Consider the following 21,485-nt stretch of genomic DNA (forward strand, 5'->3'; position numbering starts at 1 on the left):
CAGCTCGACGACGAGGGAGCATGCGGTCTTCCCCGAGGTCGATGACGAAGAAGATGAAAGAGATGAGGTCGACGACGGGGAAGGCGATGAAGATGAAGGCGAAGACGGGCGAGATCGAACCCCTCATCCCGAGCACCGCTTCCTCCCTCCGTTCCCGCCACCGACTTAGGCACCATGGATCCAAACCCCGAATGATTCCTAACCCTAACCTTATTGCTATCCATGTTGCGGTCTCGCGATCGAGAATGGTTCCGTTCAAGTTCGACTCGTCTTATCCGACGTCGCCACCGAAGACCTCACCACTCCGACCGCCGAGGAACGTCGCTCAATCGGATCGCCAACGCCAATAATGATTTCTCCTTTAAGACCCCACACGAGCATGCCACGCTTCGAGATCGCTCGCTAGATCCGGAGCTCGAGCCTCAGCGTTCACGCGAGATCGGTGACGATGAGATACTCAATGTCCCCTACTCAATGAGGGTTTCTGTTTAAAAATGAGGTCTTTGTTTAAAAAAATAAGCTCTCGCTTTTAAGAAATGAGTTCTCTGTTTATATGCTTGTTTGTCTTTGTTTAACTATTGATGTTTCGTTTAATATATTGCGTTTACGTTTAAAAAAGTGCTTAAATATCGTTGTTTCTATTTAAATATGTACGAGTGACCAAGATTAATTGGTTTTTATATCCAGGATTAATTTATCGTGTAAATATTTGTTTTTCCTGTTTAAATATTAATGTTTTTGTTTAAAAAAATGAGTTTTATGTTTAAAAAAATGATGTTTCGTTTAAGAAATGAGTTTTCTGCTTTAAGAAATGAGGGTTTACATTTAAGAAATGAACTCTACATTTTAAGAAATGAGTTCTACTGTTTAAAAAAATGAGATCTCTGCTTTAAGAAATGAGTACATGCAAAAGGAATCTGAAAAGAATGAAAAAAATGTATCAAAAAGGTTTAAAAGCGATGATGGAATTTCATAACTGCAGGGGTAAAAAGGAAGTGAAAACAATAAAGGAAGGGTTGTTCGAGTGATGCAAAACTCGCAGTACATTTGGGAAGTTTTGAAATTATCGAGGGTAAACAGTAATTTTCCCTTATTATTTTAAAACAAACAACTCCATCTGGTGAAGGGCCAGAAGATCCAGAGTTTCCAGTTTGAGAGGCCAACGTGAGAACATGCATGAAATCTTACTGGCCCTGTCTTTGTGCCGTTCAATGTGTTTGCAGACATGAAGACATGCACTAACAGACAAAAAAACACAAAAAAGTTGGCGTGAAAGCACGGCTAACAATTATAAAGTCTATGCATTTTAATTATATTAGTTCCACTTGGAATATTTATAAGAATTTAAAATAATAACATTAAAAAATAATTAATATCTAAGTATTTACTATTTATTAGAGTTGGAGTTTCATACTAGAGCTTGGGATGATAATGTCATTGGTTTTTGAAGGCAATAATGCACTGGCTTTTGTTCTGAAACAGTCTGCAGATTCTAGTGATCTGGATGTCTGTAAAGCCATCTCGGCATGGAGTTGGAGACACTTCATGGCCATCTACAAATGTCGGCAAAAAACGAAAAGAAGGTTAAAATTGTACCGAAATATATACGAAAAACATATCTGTATTCTTGATTGACAGACAACAAGATTTATTAGGGCATTCATGGAATGCACATCTTCGAAGTGGAAAGTGTGAATTCCTAAGTGAAATCATAACGAAAAGGATGTTTGTATTCTTGGTTGACAGGAAGCAAAATTTATTAAGGCATTATATTCTGGAAAAACACATCTTCGGAAGTAGAAAGTGCGAATTCAGAAGTGAAATCATATATAAGAGTTGACGAATATTAAAAGCTAAGTAGATCACTTGGTTTTCAGGAAAATTTCCTAATAAGTACTCAGGGGATGAATTATAGCCACAATATACCCTATTTCTGAAACATTATTCAAACAAAAAAGACATGCACAAAGAGGAAGAACTTACAGTTGAGCACTCCGTGTCAGGATCACGTTCAGCAACATGAAGGGCTAATGTGCGAATCCACTCAAGTCCATTTGAAATTTCATCATTTCCTTCGATCAATGCAGACGCTACAAATGATGGATGTAGAGCTGCTACTATGCATGAAGCTGTGAAGATAACCGATCTTCTAACAAATGCCTCCGCATGGTGTGAGATTTCCCTGAGAGACAGAATTGATTATGTGAATATAAAGAGTGCATTAATGAAATGGTTTAAAACAAAATCATATTAAGATTTGGAGTACCTTCTTCTTAACATATCAAGAAGAGAAGGGGCCAGTGCTGATGCTTCCGGATGCATAGCCACGCATTTCATACAAACACCAAGCATGTAAATCAATTTTCCTAGAACAATGAAGTCCCTATTGAGTAAATCCACGCCGTGCCTAACTTTGTCAAATTCTTGCATTGCAGGGAACATAAAGGCGGCTGCATACAAAGGAAATTTATTTTTTGACCATTCCTGTATGTTATCCTTTGCTGTCCGGATACTCCATCTACGAGATTTTCCCATCTTCAGTTGGCCAGGTCTAGAAGGGAGTTCTCGCTCATAACGGTGTGACCAATTTAGTGAAGTTCCAGTTTCTAAGATCTCCTTCCAAGGGCCAGCGCCACTAGGCCCTTTACTATTAGGAATAAACCATGGCTGAGTCCCAGAAACAGTAGAAATCAAATTCCTTCGATGATGCTCCACGCTCATGATTTTAGAATCAGCAAGCTCTAGCGCTGCATCAGTCATGACATCAATTATCAGAATACGCTGACTGACATCCACATTTGGTGAATAAAGCAATTTGGTCACAGCATCCAAAGATTCAAATGGGCTTGTGACAAGCAAAGCAACTAGTGCTTTTTGTCTCTTGTCTTCAGCAGAATCTTCCTCTCCTTCAATTGCAATATCAGAGCAACGCACATGCACTAATGCTCTAACAAGATCACCTGCACTATGACGGAGTTCATCAGGTGATGCTCTGACAAGCCTTTCAGCAGCACTGAGTGCTCTTTCCACCTGTAATGTATAACAACAAGAATAAGCATGGTGAGAGTTATAACAGATACAGAGAAGATGAAGATGAAAATAAGAACTTACACCATCTGCGTCATCAGGCTTCCTTAATGCTGCACAAATTTCACCGATCTGTGAGATTTTTCTCTGCAGATCTGAATCATCATCAGTTAAATCATATGGCTGCAATGATGAGTCACTTGAAGCTTCAGAATTCTTGCTGTCATCATCATCTTCTTCTTCATCATCTCCATTATTATAAAGGGTTCCACTGTTGATCAAGGCTGGATCAATGACTTTATCAGGATCACTGAACCTTGAAAAATTGCTATCATCTCGGACAAAATCACCGATCACATTCTTCCCCTTAGCGTGGCCGTTGTGTCTCTTTTTTCTAGAGGAAGAAGATTTTGATTCATTCTTGTCACCTCTATTTGCAGGAAAAGGTGTCCCAACCTCATTTCTTAGGGGGATAAGGCCGAATTCCCAATCAACAGTCTCAGAATGCTCATCATCAAGATATAAGGGATTTTTTGGATCAACAACCTTAGAGAACACCAGAGCAATAGAACTAGCCATTTTCCGAACTAAATGAATAGGGCTCTCTAGTCTACCTGTCAAAGAGGACTAATAGTTCAGAAATGAAACAAGACTATAGAAGCATCATCATGATAAGACAAACTTAAGAGATGGAAAACTACAGCTGACTCCTTGGAGGATCGAATGTAGTACATCCTTCGTTGATTCTAGTTCACGCTTAGTCATTCTCTCCAAACATAAACCAAGAGCTGCTGTAATATCTGTGTTTCACTTAAGGAACTATAAACATTAAAAAATATAATGCAGCATCAATTTATACCAAGAAAGGATACAAGCTTGCTGCTCTATGGCAACAGATTGAGTAAATTCACGTCTAGACCAAGTGCTTGCCAGACGGTGCACTATATCTAAGAAGCCTTCCCTCTTCTGATCCATATGTACATCAGCATAAGGCGAGCTATTGAAAACAGAAATCTGAAGAATCCATCTCAGGCAACAAATAGGAAATACTTTCGCGAACAGAAATTTGTCAATGAACATGCTCCTGAAAAACATATGCGGCCATATTAAAGAAAAAACTAGAGACATACAGCAAAGGAAGAGATGAAAAATGTATTGCCCCTTAATCCATTTCACTCTTTCTCAATACAGTACAAAACCTGAGAAAACAACCATCTCATTTCTTGGCCACTACACATATGGACAAGGTCTTCAAATAAACTCGTTATGCACCCAGGTGGTATCAACTGAGATACATCATCCAATTGCAATTTATGTAACGCTACAATAGGGTCCTGGCACTTATATAATGCATATAAAGCAGATTTCATCACAAATTCACAGGATGTTGAGATTAAACTTACGTCCAGTGTACAAAAAATAAAATAAAATAAAATAAAAGCAAAATTGCAGGTACAATTAGTAGTCAGACCACCACCCAACCAGGTGCAGAATGCACACCTCATTATAACATGATTAATTATCAGAAAATCCATCCTCAAAGTTCAGCTGCTATTAATTCCTTATGAGAAAAGCATCCATGAGCAAGTAAGTTACTATTTGATTATGTAAGCAAGTTCGGCCACAACAAAATTGACTAATGCATAGGTATTCATCAAGGCCTCATTGGAGTTTTTAAATTACTAATATATATGAAAAAGTAAAATATTAATAGACGTAAGGATGTCTATTCAACTCCTTGAAGCATGAACAAAAAAAAAATGCTATGCTAGGGTTGATAATTCAGAAAAGATTTAGCAGTCGTGGATAATGGACAAATAGTTTATTTAAAAAGTATAATGCAAAGTGCTATCTCACCTCATGCCAATGTGATGTTTAAACAACTGACTGAACAACAACCAAAGAGTCAAGAAAGCTTCTCTGTCACTTGTATTTCGCCGAGATAGCTGATGTAGTAAGCTATCAGATAATCTCTCCACAGTATATTGATCTCTGATTGTTTCCATTATCTTCAACCAGAAAAGCGTTTCTGGTTGTGAGTGAACCAAGTCAAGAGCAGTGAAGTCACCATCCAACAATGAGCACTGCTGAGCATGTTTAAGAAGCCTAGGTATCAATTCAGCCACCAGGATATCTGAGAAACAATATAAAAAAAAAAAAAATCCTTTTATGAATGATGTGCTTTACGGAAACCCTAAAAGCTGCAAGTTTCAACAGTATCCAGCAGCCTTTCAAAATTTGCACCAAAGTTTTTAAGTCAAAAATGCGTCCTAAATGAACATCTCCTAAATTACCTAAAACATATATGTGAATGGTTTAACAGTCACTTCCCCTGTTACCTAATACCAATCCCAAAAGCCCAAAAGAGAAAAGAACCTTAATCTCCAGTAGTAATTAAACGGAGAAAGACACAAGTTGACAAACTGGGAACTAAATTAAGGAATTCAGAGGAAAAACAGAATATCAGCCATAATAGCCATGAATAACAAACAATAAGAATTCTAGAACACTTAAGGAAGGCCACTTTTTCCAGACACTCTGGAGCCATCCAACTTCACATTTTTCCATCAAATGATAGTTTTTTAACCAACAAATCAAGGGTCTGATGCTAGTTTTCAAAGTTTAGCAGGATGAACATCACCCAAGTTGCTCTAATCTATACCTGCAGATACATGCTCATCAGCCACTGTCCTACTAATTAATGAAAAATAAGGAAGAAACCAACTTAAACATCAGGATCATTTTCCATCAAGTAATTCTTAACAAATCTTCTGGTACCTGTAGATCCACGTCGGCAAATTCGTGAAAAGGTTTCACCAACAAACAAAAATGCTGAATCAGTAGTAGGTTCATCTAAGCCATCTGCTCTATGAGGAAAATTTATAGCTCTTTCTGCAGCTCCATCCATAAGTTGTATGACTACTTGCTGGAAGAATTTGCTTATTAAATAGTCAAAGTAAAACACAATTTCAGGAAAAAATGAAGCAAGAAACATGAACACAGTTAGAGTGGGACACATCCTTCCATGTAAAAAGAGTGTCCAAATTCAATCTTGAAGACACCATATGAAGTACCAAATTCAATCTTATATGTTCCTCATGCAATTTAAAGTATCATTCCTACTAAACAGCATTTAATATAACAACAAGATAATTGGAGAAAGGTAGGCCAATTATGTACTTCCATATATAATGATGTAAGATAATACCTAAAGTTCAATTTTCCACACTTGATATCATTAGTAGGTTATCTACAGTTAAATAATAAGATTTGTTCAGACTTCAAGATGCTTGAAATTCACAGAGAGAGATGAGAGGATGACATAACATAAAAAACCATAGTAAAACTTAAAATATGTCAAATTTTTCACACGTGACATATGATATCCAACAAGAACATATGGCCACTAAATGAAATAAGCAAGTGCACAAGGCGAATAACCAGAATATCCAATTTTCACTTGTGTGTGTGAGATATCCATCACCTAAAACTAGGTCAAGTTACTTCTGTCATATGAAATTTAATGAATATACACAAGAAAATGATAGTCAAGCAAATGGAAACTTCACTTAATGTATATGAAGTCACCTTTCAGGCAATGATTAAGCCATCTTTTAATATTATTCATGTTACATTTCAAATCAATCTCTTAATTAAAGCTTAAAGGATACTGTGATGACAACACAGACGAAGCCTTCACTCTTGCTTTGTCAGGTATGGATGCAAGCGTTTGTGCCAGCATGGATATGAATGTCAAATCTCTTGGTTTAATGAGTTGAAGAACATCTTCACCACTGTTATTTGCCACTAAAACTGACGTGACCATATCCTGAACTCCTTTATTTTCAAGCAAGCACAATACCAATAACCTGACATAAGTTTGATGAACCAAAAAATTATTGTTTGATGAAAGATGCTATGAGCTATATAAACAAGTAAGACAGATGTAGAAGTCAACGCATGGACTACCATAAACATGCTTGCATGGAGAAAACAGAAGTACACAATTATGAAAAATATGGGTAAACGACCTCCGCAAAAGGAGAATGGTTGTCAAAAGAGAAATTGTCAAGAAAGTGATTGGTGGAGAAGAGGGCCAGTAATAAAAAAAAAAAATTAATAAATAAACAAAGAATGATAATGAAAGCATTAAGAAGGCACAATTTCAAATGGGAAGAGGCAAGGAAAGGTGTGAAGGATGCCAAGTGGAAATCTACAACTTATCTCATACACCCATAAGGACACAAGCATACAAACTTATAAAACAGATCCTATTATGGTGAAGTTGTGACAAAAAGCAAATGCTTTAGGCATAAATATGCGTGCATATAAATTTGCAAGACTTGCCCACAAAAGTTAAGTAAAACATCCATGGCACCCTAACTAGTATACATAAAGTTATGTTATGCTAAAACTGAAAATCAATAAATATCACAACATGGGAGCCTACAACCTTTCAATATTTGCACATACAGCATTATGGTCAGCATCATTAGTTCCATTTCGCGTCAAACCAGGAACTAGAGCCTGCAGGATTTCATCTGGAGGTCCTTTAATAAAAAACGAATCAAATACAAGCTTCTGTGCTGAGACTGGAAACTGAGCTAGCCAAATTGATGCAACATCTGCAAACAAGATTAATCAAACGGAATGTTCAATTAGTCAGAAAGGCTCTCAAACTAGTTGACATATAGACAAAATAGCATACCATGTAAACACAACCCATTGTTCAAGCTTTTCAAAACTTACAAGCCAGCAGCTAGATACTAAAACTAGTAGCTTGGCAACAAAATTGACCTGCCTGATTAGTACTGGCCATTGAATATGATAGTGACGAGATTAAGCTCTCTTTTTGTAGCATAAATTGCAATCTTTTGCTTATTTGCAAGAGATACTAGGTATCTTAGAGTACGAATAGGTGTTATCTTCTTCTCAATCTATGATTGGTCATATGCCAACACATTCTGAATCATTGGAATTATATTAACACTTCAAAGTAAACTAGAATGCATTGAGCCTTCTCTGCTAAAATAGTTCAGTTATGTGCCTATGTTGAAGCAAACAAGATCCTATTTCCTTGGCTTCAATCCATGACATTTAGGTTGCCAACTAACAACCTTAAAACTAAGCAAGGTGCGCTTTTAACCTTTCAAGAGAAACAAGGAGAGTAGTTCTTGAAAAGACTTGCATCAACACAAGTGATGATAGGTCTGATGCAAACCAAGCAAGATACCTATAGGAGACGGTCAGCTGGCATAAGGATGACTATAAGTTCTACAGAAACTCTTTTGAAAAGTAAATGAAGTTGCAGAAAAAATCAATAAATTGAAACCAAATTCAATTAGGAAGATGAACTCCATGAGTAACTAAAGTCCACATTAGTAATTGTATCAGCATATGCTTACTGTAGAGCAATATCCTAGATGTTGTCGGAAATGCTGCTCCATAGTAGAAAACATGCCAATACTCATCCCTTTCAGCATCAGTGGGAACTTTAGTATCAAATACCTGCAAAAAGATTTCATGAAAGTGTTTTCTTCTTAAAATGAATACCAAAACATAATTCAAGCACGAAAAATCAAATAGCAGCGATCAAAATCACATTAAGAAAACATGCAATTTTTGGCGAAGGTTGTACCAAAAATCAATCTACCAAGAAAACAGAAGGAAATACCATTGAATTAAAAGGAAAAATAATTCATAGTTTGAACTAAAAACATACATGACTTCGGTAGCGCACATCGAGACAACCTGCAAAACCATCAGAATGAACAGCTGAGCATTCACAAGCACATTCATCCAATTCAATTACGAGAAGGAAAAATCCATAACTTTAAAATCAATTGGAAAACAAGATCAAAAGAGAAGAATACGAACCGGAGACAAGGGAGACATCAATGGGGAAGAGGAGGAGGGCGAGGGAGTTGAGGGCGAGGATAACTTCATCGACGTGCTTGGAAGCGGCGATCGCAGAGGAGACCTCTTGGACCCTTTGGAGAACTAGGGTTTCGAGCTCTCTTCTTCTGCTTCTCTGGGCGCTGCTGTCTTTCTCCATGGCTACGTCTTCAGAGCAGCGCAAGCGCGAACTTCTTCTAGAGAGAGCATAAATATATAATTATATGATTACTTTTCTAGGGATATATAAAAAAGTCGCTTTGGCCGAGTGGTTAAGGCGTGTGCCTGCTAAGTACATGGGGTTTCCCCGCGAGAGTTCGAATCTCTCAGGCGACGATTATTTTTTCTTTTTTTTTTATATATATTTTTTTGGATGTATTTGATCAAATAATAGATAATATTAAGATAATACACTTTTCTTTCAATTTTGTTTGATTCAACTCATGGAAGACCATTTAGAAAGAATGCTTCTTTGAAAACAATGACATGAGAGTATTCTCAACCCTTTTTTATTTTTTTTTTATTTGTAAATAAATCACACAAAATGTATTAAAAAAGACAACAAGTACAATGAATTAAACTAGAATATGGCAAATAATAAACTAGAAGTCGATCAAAACAATATGAGATAAGTAAGTGACTCGACAATAAATGAAAACGGAGGAAAAAAAAATGATATAGAGCTCTCAAAAAATACTTGTTAAAAAAAAATTATTTATCCATGGAAGCTTTATTAATTTTGGGTCTATCTGCCCTTCCATCATAATCCTTCATTGGAGAAATTTTTTTTCTAAAATCAAAAGAAAAAGGTGGATAAATAAATCAAAATTGTTTTTAATAATTTAGCCTCCAAACTTAAGTTTATTCAGTATGAGAGTATTTTCCATGGGAAGAAAGCATTCAATTTTGAAACAAATAATTAAAATTTTACTTTTTTTTTTCTTCATATACATTAATGAAAGTTTCAAATGTGCGTATAATACCCGAGCTCAAGGATGGATCAAATACATTAGCTATATTAAAAAAAAATTGCATAATTTAAAGCAATGCTTTGATGTCCTCATAGAGATTGAACAGAATTTCAATTTTTATCCAAAACAATAACAATTCTTATCCCAAATATTATACCTCTTATTTTATTCTCTTTAAATCTTTATTAATTACATTTAAAACAATAATAAAGAGTTTAGAAAATTATATACAATTATTAAAAAATTATGGAATTATCTACAAAATACGGAAGATTTCACTATAACAATAAAGCATAAAAGTATAAAATATAAAAAATAAATTTCATTTAAAACATAATTATCAAAGTGCTCCTTTCTTGTGTGAAGTGTTTTATAAGTGCATTTTTTGCTTTTATTTTCTTTAAAAAATTATTTCCCATGCCTATTAATTTTTTAACTACCTCTTTGTAAAATCGCCAGTTTTTATTAATTTTTTATTTGGTTTATTTCATTTATGTCATTTTATTTATTTTCTTTCAAAATAAATACTAACGGATCCGGATTCAATAACAAACGAATCCGACCCGTTATTAGGAAGTCCTCAAAAACCCTTTAACCCTTCTCTCTTCTTCAATCGTCCTCTTAGCTAAAACCCTAGAGCCATTCCGCCATGGCGCTCGTCCTTCGCCTTCGTCGAGCCATAGCGCTCTCCTCCTCCCTCATCCATCATCCTCCTCTCACCTCCTCCTCCTCCTCCTTGTCTTCTTCTTGTCCCCCTCTCCTGAAACCCCTTCTACGATCTTCCCTTCTCGGAAATCCTAGCTCTCAGCCCATCACCCAGGTTCGCTCCTTCCGGTCGTCGATCCCGGTGGAGATCCGGAGGTGGGAAGGTGGAGAAGAGGATAAGATCAAACCGGATGAGATCTTATTCGAAGGGTGTGACTACAACCACTGGCTCATCACCATGGACTTCCCGAAGGACCCCAAGCCCACGCCGGAGGAGATGGTCGAGACCTACGTCCAGACTGCCGCTAAAGTTATTGGAAGGTAATTCTAATTTCCGAAGTTGAGACATTTTCGTTGTTGTACAGTAGTTTTCGCTCGCTTGGGGTTTGAATCTTCAGATTGTTGGGAAATGGCCATTTTTTTAAAAATCTTTATAATTGTTCATTGAGAATCTGATTTTAACAATCTTCGTAAGCCTTTTTCTGCTAATTTTTAGCCTTTAACTTGATAAATTGTTTAGATTTGTGTGTGTATTTTTTTAATAGATTAGGTTAATGTTTGGGATTGTGGGTTGCAGTGTAGAGGAGGCAAAGAAGAAGATGTATGCCTGTAGTACCACTACTTATCAAGGTTTTCAAGTAATGGTGTCCGAGGAGGAGTCTGAAAAGTTCAAAGGTGAGTCTTGAAAGGGAACAGGAGAACCTATTCCAGCAGTTTTGTGCATACTAGTGAATTGCTTGTGAGGTTAATGCTTGTGGTTTTGTTTGTTGGAATCAGGATTGCCTGGAGTTGTCTTTGTGCTGCCGGACTCTTACATTGATCCTGTGAACAAGGAGTATGGAGGTTTGTTGCTTCTTGATCATCTTTTATTTATTTATTTTATAAATATCAAAGATGGATTGTTTTAGTGTTTTATTGAAAACTTCCAGGTGATAAGTATGATAATGGAGTTATTACTCCTAGACCTCCCCCAATTCAATATGGCAGACAAGGAAGATATGGTGATAGAAACAGGAATTATGATCGGCCAAGGTATGATAGCCCAAGGGACGCAAGGCCAATGCCTCAAGGAAGGCAACCTTATGATCGCCAGGGACCCATGCAAGGAGACGGAAGAAACTATGCTCCTCAGCAGAACTATGGTCCACCAGGTGATAGGAGGGATTTTGGTCCTCCTGGGCAGGCTAGAGACTTTGGTGATGCCAATCAGGGAATGAGGAGAGATCCGATGCCTTCATATTCAAGAGATCCTAATCAAGGAGGAAATTTTGCCTCTCAAGGTCAAGCAGGAGATCAAAGATATGCTGGTTCCCCAGGTGTTGGAGATTATGGTCAGAGATCAGGCCCGGGATATTCTGGGGATAGCAGGCAAGGATCTGGCCCAGGGTTTAGTGGTGACTACAGACAGGGATCAGGTCCTGGTTACAGTGGAGGTTATCAACAGGGATCAGGTCCTGGTTATGGTGGAGGCTACCAACAGGGATCAGGTCCTGGCTATGGTGGAGGCAACCAGCAGGGATCAGGTCCTGGCTATGGTGGAGGCTACCAACAGGGATCATCAGGCCCTGGTTATGGCGGAGGCTACCAACAGGGATCATCAGGCCCTGGTTATAGCGGAGGCTACCAACAGGGATCATCAGGCCCTGGTAACCAACAGGGGTCAGGACCTGGGTACAGTGGGGATTTCAGACAAGGCTCAGGTGGTTTTGGTGAAGAGAAGAGGGAAGAAGCAGGATATGGCTATGGGCAAGGGTCAGGTTCTGGTCATGGGCAGAGCTAGTGTGCTTCTTTGTTAGAACATAGAACTTGTTGTCAGGTATAACCTCTTCACATCTATTCATTTATTGCCTTCTGATTTTATCATCTTCTTCTCTTTTCTTGGTATATGGTTGTCAATAGGATAACTTATATCACACATTCGTGGTAGACATTCAAAATGTATATTTCTGATAATGTTTGCTGACAGTGAATTTTGCAAGTAAGGAACTTCTGTTCCCTGTTTGTTTGCTTGAGTCAGTGACTCAGTGGTGAAATTTGATGATGGTGGTTATAATGTCATCATAGTAAATTATGAACTTTTATTAGAAAGCTGTTTTACTGAAGGTATCATGGTTACATTGTGTTTACAGGGAACTTATTCATTATGTGACAGGAATATATACACTAGTTCTTTATGAATTGTTAGTAAAATCACTCTTAGCATCATAATGAAGAGAAGAGTGTGTTTTTTAGTACTTGATGATAATGACCTTAGTGAGTTAGAGTTTGTTAATGTTTTTGTTATAAGCTGAGTTGATTTCTTTATTTATCATATTTCTTAGATGTCCTATTGGTAGCAGCAGTATGGGTTTGAGTTATGTTATAATGCTCACAATAATTCTAACTATATTGTGTTAATCTTTTCTCACCCATTACACTTTTGGTTATTGTGGATGACTTGCATAATTTACTTCTTGCTTCAGAAGTACATTCCTAAAGATTATTTTTGCTCTTCTTATACAGGGATCTTCTAAACCTCAGTATTCAATCTGAAGTCATTTGGCTGGTGATATACACACTTAAAAGGAGAGTTTCCAGTGTGTGTGCTTTGTTCCTTTGTTGGTTTTAGTATGGTCTACATTAGTCAGTCAGTAAATGGTCCTTTTTGGGTCTGTTATGAACCCTGAGTTCAGTGAAATAGTCTCTTCTAAGTTGTTCTGGGCTGCACTGCTTCTGTCTTCAAGCTCCTAAATACTCAAAACTCTCATTTTGTCACCATTTGAGATCATTTTATTTTATTTTAATGTCTCTGAGATGAAATGGCACTGACATGGCAAATTGATTGAGGACAGATTAAAATTGATATTTTCATTCAATTATTTTTTTGTTAAGATGAATATCTTCATAATTAGGGGCAACAATGAATCAAAATTAGCGGGTTTATTAATTTTCTAAAAATTTAAAAAGAGTTCTAAAACTGATGTTTTTGTTATGCAGAATAAAAAAAAAAAAAACCACCTAAAACTATCCTTTTAATTGTATTTCAATTTTCAAGTACTTTTTATCAAAGATTTATTTTCTCAATCAAATAAAAAAACAATTTAGATAATTCTATTTGCATGCTCATGCATGCATAAAAACACTGAAGAACAAATTCATTCCTTTTGATTGAAAAATCAAAGATTTTGAGAAAATTAAGAAATCCTTCTTTGTTGCAACTCCACTCAACTTTTTGCTGAAATGCAGTGTTCTTCCAGATTCCTCATTGGAATCTCAGAGCGCCTCAACTTCTCTACTTCTCTCCAATCCCAAATGCCTCCTCAATCCTTCCTCAAATCCCCATTTGATTCAGCAGCCTACATAGAACTCCTTAAATCATTCTCCTCATCCTTTTCCCTTATCCATGGTAAGTCCATTCATGCCCATTTGATCAAATCTCAACCCAAACCATGCCTTTTCCTTCAGAACAATCTTCTCAACATGTACTGCAAATGTGGTGATATGGTAAGTGCCCGCCACCTATTTGATGTAATGCCTAAGAGAGATGTTGTGTCCTGGAACTCGATTGTTTCTGGTTATTTCCAAATTGGTCTTTGTTATGATTCTTTTGATGTGTTTATTACGATGAGGCATTGTGATGTTGTGCTTGATAAGTTTAGTTATGCTAGTGCTCTCAGTGTGTGTGCTAGGATGAGGGAGGTGAATGTGGGGAAGATGGTTCATGGATTGATTGTGGTTTGTGGGTTGTCAAAGCTTGCTTTTTTGACAAATTCGCTTATGGACATGTACTCTAAATGTGGTGATTTGGATCGGGCTTGGCGTGTGTTTGATTCTTCGGATGAGTTGGATGATGTTTCATGGAATTCGTTGATTTCGGCTTTTGTTCGGATTGGTTTGATTGAGGAGACGCAGAGATTTTTTGCTCGAATGCATCGAGCGGGAGTGAAAATGAATTCTTTTGCTCTTGGTAGTGTTCTTAAGGCTTGTTCAAGTTTTGGTGGTTCGAAAGAACTTGGGAAAGTGATACATGGATGTGTGGTTAGAGTTGGATTGGACTCGGATGTTTTCGTGGGAAGTGCAATGCTTGACTTGTATGCGAAGAAGGGACTACTGGATGAGGCTGTGAAGGTTTTCAAACTCATACCTGATCCGAATGTTGTTGTGTTCAATGCCATGATTGCTGGTTTCAGTCGAATGGATACAGAAATTGATAACATGGTCACTTGTGAAGCATTACATCTGTTTTGCGAAATGCTCAGGAGGGGAATGCTGCCATCAAAGTTCACATTCTCTAGTATTCTGAGAGCTTGCAACTTGACTGAATCTTTTGAATTAGGGAAGCAAATCCATGGACTAATTTTCAAATACCATCTACAGTACGAAGAGTTCATAGGGAGTGCACTGATTGACTTATATTCAAAGGCGCATTCTATAGAGGATGGTTTCAGATGTTTCCATTCTAGTCCAAAACAAGACATTGTCACCTGGACATCGATGATTTCAGCATGTGTGGAGAATGAGCAATTTGAGAGGGCTCTGAGCCTGTTTAATGAGTTACTCAACGATGGAAGAAAGCCGGATCAATTCACTATTTCAAGTGTGATGAGCGCTTGTGCAAACCTGGCTGTTGCTCGGTCAGGAGAGCAAATACAAAGTTATGCCACAAAGTCAGGGTTCAGTGCATTCACCATTTGTGCTAATGCGCAGATATTCATGTATGCTGGCTCAGGTGACATTGATGCTGCTAATCAGACTTTTAAAGAGTTGCAAACTTGTGATGTTGTCTCATGGTCTGCAATGATCTCCAGTCATGCAAAACATGGTTGTGCAACCGATGCTCTGCTGCTCTTTCAGGAGATGGAGCATCGCAAAGTTGTTCCAAACCACATCACATTCCTCGGTGTTCTCACTGCTTGTAGCCATGGAGGACTTGTCGATGAAGGTTTCAGGTAAGAAGTTACTGGTTTTTGCTGCATTATTTACAAACTGTAAATCAATATTACAAAAAAAGAATGATCAATCTTCCCTAGCAAACTATAGTTATTATTAAATCTTTCTATTGAATGAACAATGCCAAAATAGTGAGCCTGAGAGTATGGAAATCTCACATCCGTATTGCTTCAGGTACTTTGAAAGCATGAAAAAAGAATACGGAATTCATCCAAATGTGAAACATTGTGCTTGCATGGTTGACCTCCTTGGTCGAGCCGGGAGATTAAACGATGCAGAGAACTTCATATCAGAGTCAGGATTCGGTGACGATCCCGTTCTTTGGCGAGCCTTATTGAGTTCTTGTAGAATTCACAAGAACACAGAAACAGGTGCCCGTGTTGCAGAACGTGTCATCGAGCTGGATCCTAATGCTTCCGCATCATATGTTCTTCTCTACAACATGTACTTGGATGCTGGAAACGAGTCATTGGCATTAAGGACAAGAGATTTGATGAAAGCACATGGAGTGAAGAAGGAACCAGGTCTTAGTTGGATCGAGATAGGAGCATCGGTTCATAATTTCGTTGTCGGTGATAAATCTCATCCCAAGAGTGATGCAATATATTCAAAATTAAATGAAATGCTTTCAAGAATAGAAAGAGTTGATGATCATAAGGATGATACATTGGAGTTTGAAGACATACAGTTGGAACATAAAGAGAGTATGTTTAACTGTCACAGTGAGAAGTTAGCAGTTGCACTTGGTGTTCTTCTTCTGCCAAAGTCTGCTCCCATACGTGTCATGAAGAATTTGAGAATTTGTGCTGATTGCCACACAACAATGAAGTTGTTTTCAAGGAATGAAAGAAGAGAAATTGTTGTCAGAGATGCTATTCGGTTTCATCGCTTTAAAAATGGCTCTTGTTCTTGCAAGGATTATTGGTAACAATGTAAGTTATTACCAACGACTAAATAGTCTATTGGTATTTTGGTCATGTTAGAATTCTTCACAATTTGTAAGAGTTTGAATTACAGGTGAGCGCATATTTTTTTGGGGTATGAGTAGTGATTGTATGCAGGTGATCCCAACAACTATGTATATGCGGGCCATATCTCTATTTACTCTATCAAGATTTATGCAGGTATTTATCTTTGTTAACCGTTAGATTGTTAATCTTGGTAAATAATTACTTATTTATTTATTAAAATTTTTAAAAAATCTAGCAAATAAATGACAATTAGCTCATACCTCAGCGGCATGCCCCCACTTGCGTCAGGTTAAAGTACGGGATTTTCGTTGTCCCATTTTAAATTCTCATGGCAACAAATGGTGGTTTTGGGTCTCGGGTTTGGCACCTGAGACCCGTGTCTCTAGGTAAGAGTTCTAGGTAAGAGTGCAGAGTTGGATGCTCACTTTCTGGCCTGTGTATGTCCCTATGTACAAGGCTTGTCCACTCTGTAAAAACTATTTATAGAGTGGAGTTAATGATGATCCGATAAGGTTTTTATCGGGTCTAAGCTTCGAATTTTTCTGCCCGAATCCGCAGAGCTGGAGACTTTCGATGGCGGAGGTCGTGTTGCGTGGCTCGCCTCACGTTCTCTATCGAAGACGCCCAGCCTTAGTGAGAGCCATGGCTGCCGAGGCCCGGCGCAAGGTCTCGCACGTGCTCACCGTTGCGGGCTCTGACTCCGGTGCCGGCGCTGGCATCCAGGCTGACATCAAGGCCTGCGCGGCTGCTGGTGTTTACTGCTCCTCCGTTGTCACGGCTGTCACCGCCCAGAACACCGTTGGCGTTCAGGTCCTGGTCTTATTGCTCTGTTTGTTTCGCTTTTTGTTCACATGGGAAGCTTGTTTCTTTGTGGTGACTTGATTGGGTAACTATAGGGAGTTCATCCAGTGCCGGAGGATTTCGTTGCAGAGCAATTGCGATCTGTGCTTTCGGATATGGAGGTTGATGTGGTGAGTTTCAGGCGTAGAATTCAGCATATGATGATCTTTTCATCGAAAGTTATCTGCTTGTATTGGTGCCTTGGTGTTCTTTTCATGAGTTTTGATGGAGTTCCATTGGGCAGAAAAACGATTTTTTTTTATTTTTATTTTTATAATGATAGCTGACATTTGAATGTGGTTATATTCGGTTCGAGTGGAGGGCAATCCCTTGTAATGTTGGAGGGTAGTGTTATACAGGTTTAATTTGACACTGCTAATCATCAAAAGATGTGGACTTTAAAGTTTGAACTTGATTTATGAGTCCAGTTGGAAGGATTTGTCATATGATTGAGAAATACACAGGGTTTATTTTAATCATTGGCTTGCTTTTGTCCTTTGTTGCTTCATTTTCTTTGTAAAATATTATTGACAAATACATCAACAACGAACCTTTTGTTGGAGACATTTCAAACTGTCATGGATGGGCTGGGATGAAATCTTTGCCTGACATGTAACATTGCAGCATTTACTTGAGGTGATGTATTTGTGGTAGAAACTATCGGCGGTAGTCCTACTTGTTTTAATGGTGAATACATCTTAGCTTCATCCAACATTTGTTTTAAAGCTTTCAAATGTTGACTCCAATATCATTGGATAATAGTTGGATCATGATTTTGCTTATCAAATGTGTTTTTGAGATTGGCTTTGGAGTTCCCTTAATTTTCTTTTTCAATATGAATTATACTATTGCCTTTCTTTGGACTGTTCAGGTTAAAACAGGCATGCTCCATTCTGGTAGTGTCATTGAAGTATTATGCAGTAGCCTAAAAGAGTTTCCTGTTCGAGGTTAGTGGCAACATCACTTTATGCTCATGAAACAGTTTCTTGCATGCTGCATTGATTGATTTGTTTTCTCTTCCCAAAGACAGCTCTGGTGGTTGATCCAGTCATGGTATCTACAAGTGGAGATATGCTTTCTGCTCCATCTACTCTTGCTGTTTATTGGTATTTACCAGATTGCTTTAGCATAAGTTAGCTGTTGTCCTGTCATTGTCTTCCATTTTACTAATCTTTCAAAGCTATGAAAAAAATGTTGATATGTTTTTTCAGGAAATAAATGAACTTAGCTTTGCTTATGAGAAAACCTTATGATGCTTAGCATTCTTGGTTCTTTGCGATACAGCAACAAACTTCTTCCATTGGCTGATATAGTGACCCCAAATTTGAAAGAAGCTTCTGCACTACTTGGTGGATGCTCACTGAAATCAGTGGCTGATATGTATTCTGCTGCAAAATTGATACATTCCCTGGGCCCTAGGTATGTTAATGTAGATATATTTAATGCTCATTCAATTAAAATTGTGCACTGGATCACAACCTTCTCTCTGAGTTTGTCTATCTCATTTGTTAATGGAAGCCTTTGAGGGAACTGAATATGGTCAGGGGCAAATCTTTATGTTTTTCCTTGCTCTATCATGCCATTGCAATAGTAATTTCTCTAAGATTTTGAGACAATGAGTGCACAAATTATATAATAATGCATTTTAACAACTGCTAAGAGTGCTGTGCTACCTAAATTGTTTTATCCAACTTGATTACAAAGTTAGCTATAGCATGATTTAAGAAACTGTGACCACTGCGTTTATTCATCCTAATTTTGAGGAAGAAAGTAATGAACATAAACCTTTTGGTGATTTGAGTACCTTAGATTATTTTCTCTCTTTTGAATGGGGTTCTAACAAGTCTCTTCTGTCAGCAGAAATGTGCTTGTAAAAGGTGGTGATCTTCCAGATTCATCCGATGCTGTTGATGTGTTCTATGATGGTATGCCCTCCAGTTTGTGATCATCGTTGCTCTTATTCCATATATTTTGTTCTAGAATTTGTTACGGGAGCTTTTGATATGTTTTGGCACAAACATGTTGCTGATTTATTTCTCTAGGAGAAAAGTGCCATGAGTTACGTGGATCCCGTGTGGTGACTCGTAATACACATGGGACTGGCTGCACTCTTGCTTCATATATTGCAGCAGAACTAGCAAAAGGTTCTCCAGTGATGCAAGCTGTTCAGGTTCTTTTCTCTGTTGCACCCATTATTCTTAACGACCTTTGGCTGTTTAGATGATGTGATATTAGGTATAAAACCTTTTCTTGTCATATTTTTTTTTCTCTGTAAGTAAAGCTATTTTCTTTCAAATGACATTATAGAGAACCTTTCCATTTGTGATTTCCACATTTTAGTCAGTGAGTTATCTTTTCAAAGATTGTGCTTTGGTTCACTTTGGTCATGTCTAACTGTTCAATTTTTTTTCTAGGTTTACCAGTTTTGCAATATGCATATAACTTCAAATTCAAGCATTAGGTCATGACTAATTGCTTTGACCTAATTTAAGTCTCTTTAGATGAAAAGCGATCTTTTGTATAAATTTCTCAATTTGGAAATATTTCCTAGCATGGCTGATGGTTTGAAGAAGGAGATGATTTTTCTCTTCATTTTTTCTATCGAGTTAAAGTAGGCACATACAGGTAGCTTGTAGATTGCCTTCAATGAAAAGTGTTCTGAAACAGAGGAATTTAAAGTAAAACAATTCTTCACTGGCAAAAATGAATGTAACTGCACAGAGTTTACTGGTAAAGTTTGTGCTATCTGATTTATAAATAGAGTATGTACATCTGCATTCATTTTTATTATTGACACATGAAACCAAATGATGAAGTTAATTTGCTTTATGAAACTAATTGTAGCTAAGAGCATAGGCTGTCTCTTTTTGTTATCTTCAGAGAGCCAAGAGCTACGTGGCGAGTGCTCTTTGTTACAGCAAAGATCTTGTCATTGGGAATGGACCTCAAGGACCTTTTGATCACTTAATGAAGCTCAAGAACCATGTCTCTGGTTTAGCTCAGAAACCACTATTCAATCCTGATGATCTGCTGTTATATGCAGTCACAGACTCTGGAATGAATAAGAAGTGGGGACGTTCCATTACTGATGCAGTTAAAGCTGCCATTGAGGGTGGCGCAACAATTATCCAATTGAGGTCAGCTACTTGTGTTCCTCTCCATACCTAAGCATAATTTTCTAATTATAATCTCTTTCCTGATTTTAGAGAAAAAGAAGCTGACACGCAAGACTTTGTAGAAGCGGCCAGGTCATGCTTGGCAATTTGCAGGCCCTGCAATGTGCCATTACTTATCAATGACCGAGTTGATGTTGCACTTGCTTGTGATGCTGATGGTGTGCATGTTGGCCAGTCCGATATGCCAGCTCATCTTGTCCGCTCGCTTCTGGGTCCACGAAAGATCGTTGGAGTCTCATGTAAGAACCCGGCTCAAGCCGAGCAGGCCTGGGCTGACGGTGCAAACTACATTGGTTGCGGCGGTGTTTTCCCAACCAGCACAAAGGCCAACAATCCAACTGTTGGACTGGATGGATTAAGGACTGTTTGCATGGCTTCCAAGCTCCCAGTGGTTGCCATTGGTGGCATCAGCGTTGGCAATGCTCGTTCAGTCTTAGAGATCAGTGTTCCAAACTTGAAAGGGGTTGCAGTTGTGTCTGCTCTTTTCGATCAAGAATGCATTGCCACGGAAACACGCAGGTTGAGATCCATATTATCAGATGTGCTGAGGACATGACAATGAACAAACGAAGCTTTTGAAATCAATAAAGCTTTTAATTATTGTTACTTCTTGAATTGAATTCAGTGATTGAATTTATTTTAACGTATGTCATGTTTAGTTACTCTAAAGCGTCTGTTATATAAATATTAACTACTAAATTTGAATGGTTAACCAGAGGGGATGTAGCTCAAATGGTAGAGCGCTCGCTTTGCATGCGAGAGGCACGGGGTTCGATCCCCCGCATCTCCAACCATTAATTTTTTTTTTATTTTTATTCAATAATTTTTTTTTAATATATATCTATTCTAGTTCTATTATCGGCTATGGGTTCGAATCTAAGAGAAATTCTAGATAATGTTTGTTACCCTGAAATTTTCTTGTCTTTCCCAAATGATAAGGAAAAAAAAAAGATTGGGTCAAAAGAAAATGC

At 37.8% G+C, this 21,485-nt stretch overlaps 4 protein-coding genes and 2 non-coding genes across 8 annotated transcripts; 5 read left to right on the plus strand and 1 right to left on the minus strand.

The window, feature by feature from the left end:
* Window positions 1-1,293: 1,293 nt before the first annotated feature.
* LOC120253295 (telomere length regulation protein TEL2 homolog) lies at window positions 1,294-9,084 on the minus strand. Its single transcript, XM_039261636.1, has 13 exons — window positions 8,905-9,084; window positions 8,750-8,778; window positions 8,433-8,535; window positions 7,481-7,652; window positions 6,699-6,896; window positions 5,806-5,966; window positions 4,885-5,161; window positions 3,900-4,111; window positions 3,729-3,827; window positions 3,112-3,641; window positions 2,267-3,030; window positions 1,984-2,182; window positions 1,294-1,553 (listed from the first exon to the last, which is right to left on the minus strand). Exons 1-13 carry the CDS (start codon window positions 9,080-9,082, stop codon window positions 1,395-1,397), a joined length of 3,081 nt encoding a protein of 1,026 aa, XP_039117570.1. The 5' UTR covers window positions 9,083-9,084; the 3' UTR covers window positions 1,294-1,394.
* A 92-nt stretch (window positions 9,085-9,176) lies between these two features.
* Window positions 9,177-9,258, plus strand: TRNAS-GCU. The gene has a single exon. It is a non-coding gene; the product is annotated as a tRNA-Ser (tRNA).
* Window positions 9,259-10,510: 1,252 nt separating this feature from the next.
* On the plus strand, window positions 10,511-13,370 carry LOC120253303 (multiple organellar RNA editing factor 1, mitochondrial). Its single transcript, XM_039261650.1, has 5 exons — window positions 10,511-10,919; window positions 11,176-11,273; window positions 11,376-11,441; window positions 11,528-12,414; window positions 13,101-13,370. The coding sequence occupies exons 1-4, from the start codon at window positions 10,543-10,545 to the stop codon at window positions 12,376-12,378; spliced, it is 1,392 nt and encodes a 463-aa protein (XP_039117584.1). The 5' UTR covers window positions 10,511-10,542; the 3' UTR covers window positions 12,379-12,414; window positions 13,101-13,370.
* A 350-nt stretch (window positions 13,371-13,720) lies between these two features.
* On the plus strand, window positions 13,721-16,636 carry LOC120253292 (pentatricopeptide repeat-containing protein At3g13880). Of its 2 annotated transcripts, XM_039261633.1 has the most exons (3): window positions 13,721-15,526; window positions 15,702-16,459; window positions 16,545-16,636. In XM_039261633.1, exons 1-2 carry the CDS (start codon window positions 13,818-13,820, stop codon window positions 16,453-16,455), a joined length of 2,463 nt encoding a protein of 820 aa, XP_039117567.1. In that variant the 5' UTR covers window positions 13,721-13,817; the 3' UTR covers window positions 16,456-16,459; window positions 16,545-16,636. The 2 variants fall into 2 exon arrangements, with proteins under 2 accessions (XP_039117567.1, XP_039117566.1); XM_039261632.1 differs by lacking the exon at window positions 16,545-16,636 and having other exon boundaries at window positions 15,702-16,539.
* LOC120253294 (probable thiamine biosynthetic bifunctional enzyme, chloroplastic) lies at window positions 16,472-21,231 on the plus strand. Of its 2 annotated transcripts, XM_039261634.1 has the most exons (10): window positions 16,472-16,651; window positions 17,057-17,308; window positions 17,395-17,469; window positions 18,210-18,285; window positions 18,369-18,444; window positions 18,623-18,757; window positions 19,199-19,263; window positions 19,381-19,508; window positions 20,219-20,475; window positions 20,545-21,231. In XM_039261634.1, exons 1-10 carry the CDS (start codon window positions 16,568-16,570, stop codon window positions 21,068-21,070), a joined length of 1,674 nt encoding a protein of 557 aa, XP_039117568.1. In that variant the 5' UTR covers window positions 16,472-16,567; the 3' UTR covers window positions 21,071-21,231. The 2 variants fall into 2 exon arrangements, with proteins under 2 accessions (XP_039117568.1, XP_039117569.1); XM_039261635.1 differs by lacking the exon at window positions 16,472-16,651 and having other exon boundaries at window positions 17,002-17,308; window positions 19,196-19,263.
* TRNAA-UGC lies at window positions 21,232-21,304 on the plus strand. The gene has a single exon. It is a non-coding gene; the product is annotated as a tRNA-Ala (tRNA).
* Window positions 21,305-21,485: the final 181 nt, after the last annotated feature.

Source organism: Dioscorea cayenensis, unplaced genomic scaffold, assembly GCF_009730915.1.
Source record: "Dioscorea cayenensis subsp. rotundata cultivar TDr96_F1 unplaced genomic scaffold, TDr96_F1_v2_PseudoChromosome.rev07_lg8_w22 25.fasta BLBR01000032.1, whole genome shotgun sequence".
Lineage (NCBI taxonomy): Eukaryota > Viridiplantae > Streptophyta > Magnoliopsida > Dioscoreales > Dioscoreaceae > Dioscorea > Dioscorea cayenensis.

What these genes read in the sequence shown, in the direction of transcription:
- LOC120253295 (XM_039261636.1), bottom strand. Translation starts at nt 9,082, where the DNA reads ATGGAGAAAGACAGCAGCGCCCAGAGAAGCAGAAGAAGAGAGCTCGAA. An exon ending in GTATGTGCAAATATTGAAAG is followed by an intron (nt 6,897 to 7,480) that starts GTTGTAGGCTCC and finishes AACTTATGTCAG; the next exon opens with GTTATTGGTATTGTGCTTGC. An exon ending in TCGTCTGTGTTGTCATCACA is followed by an intron (nt 5,967 to 6,698) that starts GTATCCTTTAAG and finishes CTATTTAATAAG; the next exon opens with CAAATTCTTCCAGCAAGTAG.
- LOC120253303 (XM_039261650.1), top strand. Translation starts at nt 10,543, where the DNA reads ATGGCGCTCGTCCTTCGCCTTCGTCGAGCCATAGCGCTCTCCTCCTCC. An exon ending in GGAGTCTGAAAAGTTCAAAG is followed by an intron (nt 11,274 to 11,375) that starts GTGAGTCTTGAA and finishes TGTTGGAATCAG; the next exon opens with GATTGCCTGGAGTTGTCTTT. An exon ending in TGTGAACAAGGAGTATGGAG is followed by an intron (nt 11,442 to 11,527) that starts GTTTGTTGCTTC and finishes GAAAACTTCCAG; the next exon opens with GTGATAAGTATGATAATGGA.
- LOC120253292 (XM_039261633.1), top strand. Translation starts at nt 13,818, where the DNA reads ATGCAGTGTTCTTCCAGATTCCTCATTGGAATCTCAGAGCGCCTCAAC. An exon ending in CTTGTCGATGAAGGTTTCAG is followed by an intron (nt 15,527 to 15,701) that starts GTAAGAAGTTAC and finishes GTATTGCTTCAG; the next exon opens with GTACTTTGAAAGCATGAAAA.
- LOC120253294 (XM_039261634.1), top strand. Translation starts at nt 16,568, where the DNA reads ATGAGTAGTGATTGTATGCAGGTGATCCCAACAACTATGTATATGCGG. An exon ending in AGAACACCGTTGGCGTTCAG is followed by an intron (nt 17,309 to 17,394) that starts GTCCTGGTCTTA and finishes GGGTAACTATAG; the next exon opens with GGAGTTCATCCAGTGCCGGA. An exon ending in TCTACTCTTGCTGTTTATTG is followed by an intron (nt 18,445 to 18,622) that starts GTATTTACCAGA and finishes TTTGCGATACAG; the next exon opens with CAACAAACTTCTTCCATTGG.